The sequence below is a fragment of the Sciurus carolinensis genome, chromosome 10, assembly GCF_902686445.1.
Source record: "Sciurus carolinensis chromosome 10, mSciCar1.2, whole genome shotgun sequence".
In the NCBI taxonomy this organism is placed as follows: Eukaryota; Metazoa; Chordata; class Mammalia; order Rodentia; family Sciuridae; genus Sciurus; species Sciurus carolinensis.
In genome coordinates this window covers 29,933,580-29,948,092 of record NC_062222.1, presented here as the reverse complement: position 1 = coordinate 29,948,092, position 14,513 = coordinate 29,933,580, and the positions used below count along the sequence as shown (strand labels likewise).

Genomic DNA, 14,513 nt, shown 5'->3' with positions numbered 1-14,513 from the left:
AAATAGAATGCCTAAAAGAATGAATAATAATCAACAAAGTAGTATTCATACAATAATAACAAGGATGCCCAAATCAAACTTTCTTAGATCACATTTTGCAAAAGTTAAATTTTTCAGTGGGCTTCCAAATGGCAATGGAAGTAGTTTTAAATCGAAATAGTGTTAGGGAAAATGATTCTGACTTGCAACAGTCTCCCTCCCTGTACATTTATACTTTGCAAATACAGATTTAAAATAAATGTTAAAAAATTAAAGATTTTTTGTTTGGTTTTCACTGAAGGATCTGGAGTTTGTAGCTGAAAGGCATACATAGTCCTGGTTTGTTGTCATAATGTACCTCCGTAAAACTTTCCTGTTAGACATACTTCTATTTCCTGGAGCTTCCTAGTCTTTGTTCCATGTGCCCACTCTTCAGACATCTAAAAATAGTAATCATGATCCCTCTGTATGCCTATCAGTATTTACAGGTTAAGCAGCCCCAAATATCTCAGTTGTTCACTGCCCTAATTCATATTACAGAGTTTCCAAGCCCTCCCTAGTTGTCAAGGCTTAATTAAACTGTGGTACCCAAGAGCAAACATTCAGAGATTGAGCAGAACAGAATTATTTGTTCTGAACACTACATAACTTTCCTATTTGCCTTGAATTATAGTATTACTCTTGCTCTGGTTTTGATGAAATAATGTAAGTTCTTACTCTTGGTTTGCTGGCTTTCTTTCTATGCCATCTTATTTCTATAATAACAAAAATATACAAACTGAGGAATGTACACAGCACAGATGTACGGCTTACATAATTAAAAAAAAAAAAAACATGCATTCACCACTCATGTGTTAAAATAGAAAACTGCCTTAGAAGTTCATTTTGCATTCTTCCCAAATTCTTCCTCTAACCCTTAAAAGTAATCACAATTCTAATTTTTCAAGTGTTAATCATTCCTTTGATTTTTAAATGGTTTTATTATATATGTATATATCCCTAAACAATCTATTGTTTAGTTTTGCTTGGCTTTATTTTCTTATCATAATTTCTCCATGCCTGAATTCCTTCCACTTAAAAACTTCTTTCTTTTGTATTTTGCATTTTTATAAAAGACACTGCAAACGTTTTGTGAAATAAGGCAGAGATGAAAGTGAATTCATTGCCAGTAAAGAAGATAGAGAAAAGATAAGAGAGCAGATTAATATTCTACTTAGGTCACACTGCAGTGCACCATTATGAGAGACTGAGGGAAAATTGAACATCTTCCCAACCTCTCTTAAAAGTTGTGTTTTACAACAGGGCTTTTAGAATTATGTGAATTCCTGAACTGAGATATCATATAATTAAAGAACATCCCAGGATGCATGAAAAAATATAATTAAATAAATAAGACAATTATATTTGGATTATTTAGTTTCAATGTATTCAAGCTTCAGCTCCAAGTGTATATCCTTGGGAGTTGGACTATAGAAATGTTTCTTGTCATAGAAAATTCCAATCATAGAATTTCAAACTGAACTGATAATAAAAATTATTACATAAAAATTCAAATAAAATCTTAAGGCAATGAAATAATTGATTCAAATGAAAGCATACTTGACACTGTTAAGCTACTTTCTGAGAACTCAAAAGAATGATGAAGCCAGGCTCAGTGGCGCACACCTGTAACCCCAGTGGTTCAGGAGGCTAAGGCAGGAGGATCTCAAGTTCAAAGTCAGCCTCAGCAACAGCAATAGCAAGGCACTAAGCAACTCAGTGAGATCCTGTCACTAAATAAAATACAAAATGGGGCTGGGTATGTGGCTCAGTGATTGAGTGCCCCTGAGTTCAATCCCTGGTACCCACACCCCACCCTCTCAAAAAAAAGACTGATGTAAAGTCCAGCAATCTCTCTTTCCAAGTCATGCTATTTAATGTAGTAGCTCCCTGCTTGTAACATAAACCATAAGAATAAATAAATAAAACTATAAAGACTTAAAAATCAAGAGAAGTGAGCATTTTTTAATGCTGGTACATATATAAGAGTCACAGAAACTACCTATATTTTAATACAAGGACTTAAAAATCTTAAGTATACTACATAAGAAAAAGTTAAGATATAAAGTGGGAAAATGTCCTATTTGTAAATTCTCCTCAGAAGCCCAATGAGTACTTTACATAAAGTAAGTCATTGTATTTTCACTTAGAATCGCCTCTTTCTGATTCTTAAGAGAAAAAAATAATATTCCAATACTCTGATATCATCACTTACTTCCATACTTGGTATACCAAAATTTCATATCAAGGAATCCTTCAAAGGATTCTTAATTTCTCCATGAAACATGTGTAGGCCCATCACATATATATGCAAAGATGAGAGTCCTTCAAGTTAATGAACATTTTTCTGCTTGAATTATTTGTTTTTACTTCTGGTAAAAGTTATAGCTTCACAGTACAGAATACAATTTTAAATTTGTTGTTTAAAGATTCACTATGACTCACAATGAAACTTGTAAGTTCTATGCCCCAAATAATCCAATATTTTTTAAATCCATTATTACAACTTTGATCACTCCAGAACCAAAAATTAAAAGTCATCCACATATAGCATACATGTTGCAAATTTATGAACATCTGTTTATTCCATAGTCTGGTCAGTAAATATGCAGATTGGAACATGTATTGCTGAAACAAAGTTAACATAAAAAATTAAGTTAACAGGATTAACAGGATCCTATTAACAGGATTACAAAAAAGTTTAAAGAAGAAAAGTAGTAATAACATCTTTAGGAAACATAAAAGGACAATCAAAATGTGCAAAAGAAAAAGTGAGGGTTAACATAGATCTTTACAAAAGAAGCTGGAGTTTTCTATCTTGGTTTACATTTTTTATTATTTTATTTATTAACGTGTCAATCCCTTGACTTAATTAATATACAAGGATAAAATTTTACTGTTTAAAAGCACAACCAAGAGTGGTTCCAAAGTATACTCACAAAATTATCAGCAATATAATTACAACAGACTGATGTTTTCTAATGATTTCAAGTCTACAAACTGTGTGTATGTATTGCTGGGGACTGAGCCCAGAGCCTTGCACATTATCAGGCACATGCTCTAACACTGATACACAACCCCAGCCGTCCCTGTCCTATGCACTTTAAAACTAAACTTAGACAGAATTGCAATAGAAATTATTATACTACAAGTGTGGTATAAAGATTACATTTACTGAACCAAAGTAATGCAGAAATAAACAATGAAATTTAGTTACCCAAACATTATTTTCTTACTTTTAAAATATGTGTATAAAAATCCATATACAGGTCATTTGTGTAGCTCAAATATCACTTGGATAAAAATAATGGCCCATATATAATTAGTAATCTCTACCTAAAAACTATGACTTTAAGGAGCAAGAGAATTCAAGTAGTTTTTAATATGCTGGTAGCTTAAAACTTCTAATTAGTTGGGGAGACCAAGGTTCCTGTTTTTTTTTGTTTTGAAAATTCACAGAGAAGTGTTCCTTTCTTGGAGGTAACGTACCACGAGGTCCTGGATAGAGGATGTGATGCTCTAGGACAGAGAATGAATTACCCTAGGATTGTTGATATATCAGATATTAACTGCTAAGAGTACATCTGATTTTAAACAAAATGTCTGGAAACAACTGACATGGAATAATTTTAAAGTAATTAAAAGCACAAGTAACTTCATCATCGTAGTAAAGCCATCAATGTAGAATCTCTCGCCATTCACTAACTTACATTGCTGCAGCATAAACTATTAATATCTATACTAAATACATATTAGAAGCAGAAATGAAGACATGACAGGTTGAAGACTTAGTTCAGCTTCTCACACAGATTTTCCTGATTCAAAAACAAAAAAAAAGAAGGTAAGCAACAAAGGAGCTAAAAATCAATATAACATTAAAATTCCCTTTTAAAGCCACATTAAAAAAATATATTTAGGCGACACCATGTGGCAAAATTATGAACTGCTGCTGATATCTCAGAATGGAACTTAATAGGCATTTGATAGGAGGGAAAAATTTTAAAACCATTTTTTAAAAACATAAATGAGTGAATGAAACATTAAATTTATTAATAGAGCAATAGCTACTACAAGTATTTAGGAATGCATTAACCAAAGATAATAATTATAGAGTAAAAGATTAAGTATGATTAAATAAATTTATAAAGTAAATAAAATCAGAACTATCACTTTAGCTAATAAATATAACTATGGAATAAATACTGGTCATAAATATTTTAATACCATCATTGTTTTCCTTGATCCTCTGTTAAAAAAAAAGTTTAAAAACTTTGAATAAGCTTGTTTCATAAGAATCTTAAAATCTTGGTTTTTGTCAAATTCAGAGAAGAAAATAACCAAAAAGCAAGTACATGTCATTACACAAACAAAACAGTTGGCTCACAGAATTTTTAATATTTTATCCAGTTGTTCTGCTGTGGAAAATGCAAAAATAAGCTTTGAATTTTATAATGCAAGGGATGATAAAATGATGAAAGATTAATTATTAGAAAATAAGTTCTTGATTTTAAGTTACTTGAATTCAAATGTACTTTGGAAAACAGAAAATATATTAAAATATTATTTTTGGTACAACACAAGATTTTTGAACATGTACTTTAAACAAAACCATTAAGTTTTGAGACAAAAAGAGTCCTTAAAGCTCACCAAATAAAACCATTATATTTCAGAGGTAAAAGCACTTGAAGTCCACCAAAGACTGATTCATTTGCCAACTTAGGTCACACCTTTTTGTGGTGGCTAAAACTACAGGATTCTTATACTTTTATTCTAGTAATTCATTACTCTATTAAGCTGCTTCTCTTATAGCACTAATTCTATATTATTTATGGTCCATTAATATGTGTTAATGAGAATAATGAATAATACTAGATGATTACTCAAAGGGTCTTAGAAGAAAAAAATACCAAAAGGAATACATATACATTTTCATGAGGAATGTTCCCTCTTAGAGGGTCAAAGACACATAGTTGAGTTAATGGAATTTTGGTCTCACCATTTGATCATATAAAAACAAATGTGTAAAATGATGATTCTGAAACCTAGCACTTAACTAGGTGATTTTTAAATCAAATTATTTTTATTCTGTTAAGTATCAGTTTGAGATACCATCATCAGAGGTGCAATTAAAACTGAAAAAGAATACCTTTCTGAAAGTTTCTATTTATAATTAAAAATAACCATCATTTTATATTTAACTCAAATGTCTACTAAAATTATTAATTAAATTTTAAAACTCAGGGAAAAGTTTCTCTTTATTTCAAAGCAATTTATTGGCAAAAATTTTAATTCTAATTTTTTTTATTTTTGCACTTCTGCCCATCAATCTGGAAATATTAATAGTTCATAAGAAAAAAGCACCAATTATTATTAAGATGAAAACTTCTCAAAATTTCACCTTGCTATTTCATAACTTTTGAAAATTACAAGTAATAACAGAAATAAAAGCCTAATTAATGATATTGATAGCAAATAATATAAATATACACACTAAATATTTTAACCATTAAATGACTAGGAAAAAATAAGAGTATGCTGATGCTGTTTCAAATAAAAATGAAAAGCAACATACAAGTCAGTCAAAAACTGAATACTGAAAAAAAGGAAGTATAGAAGATATTAAAGACAACATTCATATATAAAATGGTTCACACAAATCAGGATAGATTAATCTAGAAAAACTAGTCACATCAAGGAAACCCCAACTACAGCCAACACAGTAGTACTAAAAACAATACAATACTTGGAAAGTTTTAAACAGAACTAATGTAAGTCTGACTAATGTCCACATCTTTTCATTTTTTTTATTCTTAAAATCTAACTGAAATTTCCAAAGCCAACACTATATACAACGGCTAGTCACTAACCCACCACATGCTATTTTTCTTAAAGAAGTTTGCTAGTGTTGTGCCTCTCTTTACTCACAATCTCTTCTCAAGACTTACAGCTTGAATCAGGTAGAAGTCGTACCCCTTTTTCCTATTGCCAAAATAATCTATGCATACGATTTGTGGATTGGCCACCTTCATTAGACCATGACTCCTTAAGAGAAAAAACAATGTTTTATTTATCTTTAGCTCTGAAGTGCTTAGGAAAGCACATTTATCCCATAAGAGAAATTCAAAAAAGATGTCGTCGTTAATTAAACTTCATTAGTCACAGCCAGAACAATGGTACACAAATTAGGTATAATTAAATCAATGGCACAAGCTAGTCAGTGATATAGAAGTTCTCATTGCCGTTTTTAAAAACTCAAGTTTCATGTGGTCATACAAGAAAAAACAACCTTTAACATCAGGGAGCATTACACATAGAAACAAGCAGAAATGCCTTGCCTACACTTATTAATAAATTATTTAATAAGGAAACTCACATCAACACAAAGAAGACTACTTCTCCCCTTCCACCAAGTAATCTCCAAGACCTTTTCAATTTAGAACTCCTCAGAACTTTCCTTTATTTCCTTCATTTTACTTATTGCACTCCTACAACAATCCTCCAGAGAAAAGCAGTGACAATATGAAAAGATGCAGATCCAAAACAGAGTCAAACTTTTAAGAAAAGCAGGATTATTATTCACATTGATAGTTCTGACCCATTACTAAACAGATGCAAAATTACAAAACAGAAAGTTTATTTAAAAAGAAGTGATACTGAATGACCCAAGATGTCTCTATAAATTATGTTTAGTACAGAACCTCTCCATCCAAACCCCCAAGTCCATACCCATTAGACTCACTGAGGTACAGGTTCCTAAAAATTAATCAGGTGAATACATAATTTCTTAGCCCACTGGATGGGCAATCATCTCCAAATGACATGAGGAAGGTTATTCTCTGACATTATGAAAATGGATATATTCTCTTAATTTTGAAGCAAAAAAAAAAAATATGCTTTCAGCTTTTCTTCTATTTAAGGGTGTTTCGTTTAAAACAGAACCCACTTCGGAAGGAACATGTGTGACAGAGGAGAGAGAGAAAGGTGGAGGAGGGAAGATTCTAAAAGTTTATGAGCTTTAAAACAACTTTTGGGATTCTGGTAAGAGCACTAAATGGTCACCAGAATTAAACTCCCAGATTTCTAATATTCATTTAGGTGTCTGTTAATTCTAAAAAGGTGTATCTGTTCTTCATAACACTAATGATGGTCATTTAAGTACATAACGTCTAATTTTCTTTTCCTCTTTTAGTTTTCAAACTCAAAATATGGGAAAGGTAATTTCAAAATTATATGAGTAACAGAAATACATTTAAAGTGATCTGAAATAAAAAGGTAAATGATTACCTATATCACATATAACACTCAAAACTAATCAAAGTAAGATTTAGATAGCAATACCTGAAAAAAGAATGAAACTGGGATTCACAGAATAACCAGACAAAAATTTTAAAAATTATTACATCCAAAGAAAATATCTTAAAATAGTAGTTAAAAAACACTAAGTAGAAAATTAATTTTTATTTTTTAAATTGAGCCAAAATGATTTAATACATAAGGAATTCTATTTGAGAGAACACAAAAGCCAATAACAACCTTGTAAAACTTCAGAAAAATTCAATCCTTGAAACACTAGCAGGATATAAATAATATACTACCCCTTCCCCTCTAAAAACATACTACTACCACTAATTTATTTCAACTCTGAACTACCCAATGAAACTCTACATTTACCTAAAAGAAGGTACATCTAAAACAGGATCAACACTTTAAACATTGCAATTAAAGGCTCCAATATTTTTTGAAAGAAAAAAAGTGAGTTAGAACACTGCTAAAACAATATTCAATCCATTCCTAATCCACTATGTGGTAACCCTGGCTGTCCAGAACTCCAGATCCTGCTTCCATGACCTCTGAAGGCCTGACATTTGTTTCCTGATTGAAATTTCTTAGATCACTGATCTCTGGCTTTTCTGCTTCCCTGAATTTTCTTTCTTTCCTACTCTTCAGTTGCCTAAATGTAATATTTCCCACCTGTACCTGAGCAAACTTCACTTATATTTCTTGTTCAAGTGTAATATGGATTTTTGTATTACTGTCTCTAGTCAAGGTCTAGGTCTTGTGTACTGTGTTCAAATATAAGGACATAATCTAATTTTTTTATATTTTTATATTTGGATCTTGCTTATACTTATTAGTGTTTCTCCCTGATAATGAATGAAAACATAAAATTGTTCAACTTTTTATTAAAAGCAGCTTTGATACAAGGTTAATAAAATCTGAAACAGATGACTAAAGCAAACTGCATGCACCCTCTAAGTATTTAATTTCGTAACACTAAATTTTATGACTAAGTAACCAAAATCGAATTAGCAATATATATCTACAAAAGTTGTCTCAGGGAATTCCAGGTTCATAATAGTTAACTAAGGCCCTAGGACTCAAGTTAAAAGTATCCTAATAAGAAAGTTAAAAGTTGATGAAAAACCTCTGAATCTAATATTCTTTATGGGAAAACCAGATGGGCAAACCACGTCTACGTAAAAATCTGCGGTGTCCTAAGAATCTCAGACATTTAAGTAAATGTTTAAGGGAATGAGTAAGCACAGAAATTTTAAAATGTGTCAGCATTACCATGGTAGATCAAATATAAGGATCCTGGGGAAACCATGCTTAGCAGCTAATTACCTATACCCCACTCAAAAAGAATATTTTGACCCATTTTGTTTAAGAACTTGAATTTGAATGATTTGCTAGTCACCTACTTTTAATCTTTAATTTAGATCATCTTTGTTTAAAGAAAAAGAAAGGTTTCTGTTTTGTACAGAGTAATATCTAAGAATTTATCTTATGTGACTATTAAATTCCTAATATTTCCAAATTGTTAATGAAGGACATTACTGAAGTTTCTTTGAAGGAGGCTCTATCTTCAGTCCTACAGTTTTGATGAGATACCCAAGTCAAAATATTCAGAATACATTGTAAGTTTTACAATGTATAAAAATTACTCTTCATATCATACTGTTTTTCCTTCTTGATTACTTCTCTTGAACAAATTTGAGAATATTAATGTTAAGTAGATAAAAGCTTCATTAAGTATGGTTCTGAAACGATATAAATAAGCTAAAAGTTTGACAATTATAATCAAGAAAGGACTGTTATCCTCAGTAGGAGATCTTTCTCTCTTGTTGACCAAGAAACCACTACTCCTCTAGAAAATATTGTTCTGGACACAGAAGAATCGCCAACTGAAATCCACAGAAGCATTAAAAAATTAGACAAAGGAAGGAAGTAGGACATCACCAGAGTGACTGTCTCTTTCTTTACAATGTCAGATATTTAGTTAGAATATCTTATACATTCACCAAAGCCTTTCTTAATTTTCCCTCAAACACTGTAAACTTACTTTTTATAAGTATAAAATTTTAAGAGAGACTGGTAATAAACACCTCTTAATGATGCTTTTTGTCTTTCGTGAGCAATGGTGACAAATTTCCAGATTGGTGAGCATAAGGCTGTGTCTACACACAACCCATATTAAATGCATCTCATTTTATGAACTCCCTACTCCTACCGCAAAAAGATCATTGTGTAGACTTCACCAAAGATGTAGGGGCAGAATTATGAATTGGTTTACATAATAAATTCTGTACCTTATAAATTTTCATCAAATGAGAATTTGTCATTATAAAAACAAAGCAATGAAAGAGGATCTAAATCAAAACCAAATTTTCTTCTAGGCAAATAATGTTTAAAAATCTAGATGTAGAAACAATATACAGGAGACAAGTTTCAACAAAGTATCATAAATTCATAAAACTGAGATAAAATTCATGTTAAATGCTGTGCACGAATGTTAAGAATTCAAAATAAACACATTTATTCTATCATATTACCTAACTTCTCATTCCACATTAAATATTTTTAAACTTACCCAAATGAAGTAATGTAAACTGGGCTGCCAGTTCCTTCGCATCTTCTAACGTAGTACAGAGTTTGTCTGGCATGAAGTAACTCTGGGATCCATTTGCAATAGCAGGAATAACTATTTTATATACCAAGAGTACTTTCCCATCCTGACTGGTTGTTGAATATAAATAATATTCTGGTGGTGCCCAATTATTCTTGTTGCAGTAATAATCCAAATGCATTACTGCAGAATTAAAATGATTGGATTTTAAAGAATACATACTAATTGGAGTAAGCTTTGTTCCAGGAAAAAAAGGGTAGGTGCATCTCTCAATTTCAGGGGGGCTTGGACTATGTTGACCATTAAGACGAGCAGGAAGAGTTGGTGGCTTGCCTAGAGTTTTTGGGTGGCTCTCTTCTTTGTTAGCATACACAATCAGATTTTCGGAGTTGGGACTAATCTGACCATTAAGATGCTGTCGCCAAGTGTTTTCTTTATTTACTGGTTTTGCCAGTGTTACCTCAATACTTGCTCCATCAATGCATTTTCCATTCATAACAGACATAGCAGCCACTGCATCTTCCCGATTAAAAAAGTGAACAAAAGCATAGTCTCTAAGTTTCTTTACTCGTTCAACTGCACCAGGCTTGAATTTATTGAATTCTGCTTTAATTGTTTCCTCTGTAGTTGAGATCATCAAATTTCTTACATAGAGAACTTTAACTCTCTGCATGGTTTCCTCATCAACTTCTTTCTCTGGATCAGCCCAATCTACCTGTATGGTATGGCCCCATAGTTGGAATGTTCCTGTATAAAAGAATTATATTAATTTGATGACAATTAGAACAAAGAATAAAAGTTTAAAATATTAAGTAAAACTATTTCTTCAAAGAAGCAGAAACCCAAGCACATGTATATTTGGTTAAGCCTTCATTTCCTATTCACATAAAAGCTTTTTACTAAAGCAAAACTAATCAGAATTTAGTGGCATTCCCCTATACCTGAACTGGGAATTTAATAGAGGGATGCTTTAGCATTCAGCTCGATCCCCAGACCTTTCTTTATTTTGAGACAGGGTCTTGCCATGTTACCCAAGAAGGCCTCAAACTTGGGATCCTACTGCTTCAGCCTCCCAAGCAGCCTGGATTACAGACAAGCACCTGGCAATGGAATTTATTTTAAGTAAACATGACAAATATTCTTTAAAGCTAGGCCTTTATTAAAAGAATTAATTCCCTTTGGATTTTTATTAATTAATGCCTCAAAGTGAATAATTCAGTAATTGATATACTATCATAAACATGACTGATTTTTATAGGAATATTTTCTTGTCTTTTACAATCATTTATTTTACTTCCTTTACTCAAACAATTCTTTATTCCTGTTTAAGTGGCATTACATATTTTGTTAATAATGATCTGTAATGTATTGTTATTTTTCCATATTTATAAAAAAGTTAATCAATTTACCTGGAATTAGTTTTCTCCTAGCCATAGCAGCAGCTCTGTGAGATTCATATTCAACAAATGCAAAACCACGATTTTTGGTCTTATCAGTTGCACTTGGATAAACAATGACATCTACAACTCCTTCTGTAACTTTCTTCATTTCATCTAAAATTTCTTCTTTCTTCTTTTCCTTGGGAATAGCTCCAATAAATAATCTGCAATTATCCAAGCTTACACACACACCAATAAACTTCCCTGGTCGAATCTCATAATTATTAAGAATTCTGATGGCTAACTGGGCTTCTTCTTTTGTAGTGTACATCACAAAAGCATAACCTCGATTTTCGCCACTAAATTCCATCATAAGTCGAAACTCATATATCTTTCCAGCTCTTTCAAATACAGGAACTAACTCATCTTCATACATATCACGAGGTATTTTTCCTACAAAAACTTCACAGCCTCTAGGTGGAGGTGGACCTTCCCAACCTGAAAGACAAAAAAAAAAAAAAGAAAAAAAAATTTCTAAAAGATTTATTCATTGTGGAATCATGTATTTATTCAACAAACTTGCCATGAGCCTCTTTTGTGCCAAGCACTATTCTAGGTGTTGGAGATACAATGGCTGATATTAAACAGAGAAGGAAAACAATAAGTGAACAGTAAGTGCTATGAAGGAAAAACCAAGCCATAAAAGGGAAGATGCATTCAATGAAGTAGCAAGGTAAAGCTCTGAGCTTAAGTTCTGAGCAAGTGAGGTTTAAGCAGAAATAAAAAATTAGCCATGAGGAGTAACTCGGAGCAGGGCATTCAGAAGGAAAAAAAAAACAAAAAACAAAAAAAAAACAGGAGTTTTAGATGTTAGAGCAAAATAGAGTACAAAGGTCTGTAAGACTACAGCATGCTTGAGGCTCAAGCAAAGTATTAAGTGATACTGCCACAGAGGTAACTGGAAGCCAGAACTTTACATACAATAAAGCTAACTGGAGGGCTCTGAACAAAGAAGCTGCACTGGCCATTGGAAGAAAGGTAAAATACCATTATCTGTTTGAATCTGTTTTCCCATACAAATACCAATTCTCTACTCATTACTTAATTCTCCCCCAAACAACTTCTCCTTTAATACCAAAAGTACACTTTTTCACATTGTCCTAATCCTGACTTCTTTCTCAACCGACCCAGTCCAGTTTCTTTCTCACCTGCTTCTTAAACCAAGAGCAGGATTTGTGGGGGCGGGGGGGGAGGTGGTGGGGGGGGAGTAAGGGTAAGACAAGCATAGCATCTACCTCTTCCACTCAAAATGATTGGAGGTCTTGAAGAGTTACGAGGAAAGAGCTACTATTTGGGATACCTGCAGAAATATACACTTCATCTAAATGACTAAAGATCTAAATAAAAGAATAAAAACAAATCCCCACCTGGAGGAGGACCACCAAATTTCCTTTGCCCATTTTCTTGAACCATATTGTAACCTGTCTTTTCCATCAAAGCAAGTAATGCTGCTTCATTCTGAGTGCCAGTTCGAACTTTACCACATCCATTTGTTCCATCTATATTTTCTTCATTCATGGTTGTAATACCTAAAATAAAGTTAAATTACAATGCTTAAATTTATGTCATAGAACCTAGACTCTATGAAGCATTTCTCTGAATTACAAAAAAACCAGTTGTGGCTGCCATATTGGGTGATTACTCTTTGCTGTTCCCTTAAGTTCTACATCAAAGTTCTTCCCTACAATAGAAACTGGAAACTGCTTTTCAAGTTACGGATTAATTAACCAGTATCTTTAGAAGGCCAGGGAAAGAAAAAGTGAAAAAGAGAAAGGAATAAAAACAAGAATGAAAAAACAGAACGACAGAGAAAAGAAGAAAAATAAAGCAAAAAGAGCAAGAAAACATTACTGCCATCAAAGAATATGTAATCACTGCCGATATTCATAGCCCAAGGTTTAAATCACTTTATTATATAAGCCAACTCAATCTTTCTGTGACTTTCTTGTGTCAGATACAAGTGTTATAAGTAGCCTAGTGCCAATATTGCTCATTTTGTCAGCAATCACAAAGAGCCTCACCAGAATCCAAGCCCAGATGCCTGGAATAAGAACTTCAAGTCAGCCCCTGAACCCATCTACTAGAAGCTGTTAGAGAAACAAGGGAATACAACCAGTGGTTATCTGAGCAGAAACAAGAGCTACTATGATTTCCTACTAGCTGCAGCTTAAGAAACAAACCAGGTGGGCAGAAGCTAAGGCAAAATAGCTGAGAATGCTCTTGATCATTAAAAAGCTATTTTAATTACCATATTCTTTAGGCTTTTTCCTAAATGTCGATTGCTGTGGTTTATTCTAATTAGTTTTATATTTCTCATTTAATGTTATTATGAATGAATACAAAAATTAAAATTCACAGTATGGAGAAAGAATACACTGAAAGTTATTACAGTTTCCAACAGAACTTTCGTAATTATAAATGGAAACCAAGTCATTGTGGCACAGTATTTTAAAATATGAAATGCTGAGCCACAGCACCTCAATTTCAGGCTAATTGTGCAATCTTAATTTATTCAATTTCTTTACACTTCAGTCTCTTCACTTAAAAATGGGAATACCAATAAGTTTATCACATGGCTGCTTTTAAGACGAATAAGACAAGGTACATAAAAAGCTTGCTAAAATTCCACAATATCAAATAAAGGCTAACTTTGATAAATATGAGACCAGCAGTACATCTTCATCTTTTTTTATACTCACTAATTGACACAGACATGCTTTTTTCATTTTCTTGAAAGTAGGAAGTGAGTATGATACAACAGATACATACCTAGGGAAGAGCATCCACACCTCTACAAGTGGGTTCTGCAGTGTTGAAGGGAGTGGAGAGGATATCACCAAAGAATCTGCTCCACAGCAAGGGAACTGTCCCTGCAGCTATCCTCCCTATTATGTAATATATCACCACAGCTCTGGAGCCAAAGTGCCTGGATTCATAACCTTTATTTTTACTTACTAACAATAAAATTTTGAGTAAGTTATTTATTAGCTCCAATGTACCTCAATTTCTTCATCTGTCACATGCAGAAATAACACTCCCCAGTCTCTCAAATTTTTATGAAGAATAAATCCATAAATCAATGTTAAAAAAATCTTTAGGATTCATTTTTGGCTTTAAACAATTTTAAAAAACTACTCAGAAACACAAAC

The 14,513-nt window shown here is 32.4% G+C and overlaps 1 protein-coding gene across 2 annotated transcripts in view; it reads right to left on the bottom strand.

The window, feature by feature from the left end:
• The window catches only part of Rbm46 (RNA binding motif protein 46), a 31,009-nt gene extending 18,127 nt beyond the window's left edge, over positions 1 to 12,882 (bottom strand). For both annotated transcript variants that reach the window (XM_047567274.1, XM_047567275.1), the window contains exons 1-3: positions 12,732 to 12,882; positions 11,335 to 11,802; positions 9,890 to 10,672 (exon numbers count right to left, since the gene is read on the bottom strand). In XM_047567274.1, the coding sequence (XP_047423230.1) occupies positions 9,890 to 10,672; positions 11,335 to 11,802; positions 12,732 to 12,882 (1,402 nt within the window). The remainder of the gene's footprint in view (positions 1 to 9,889; positions 10,673 to 11,334; positions 11,803 to 12,731) is intronic.
• Positions 12,883 to 14,513: the final 1,631 nt, after the last annotated feature.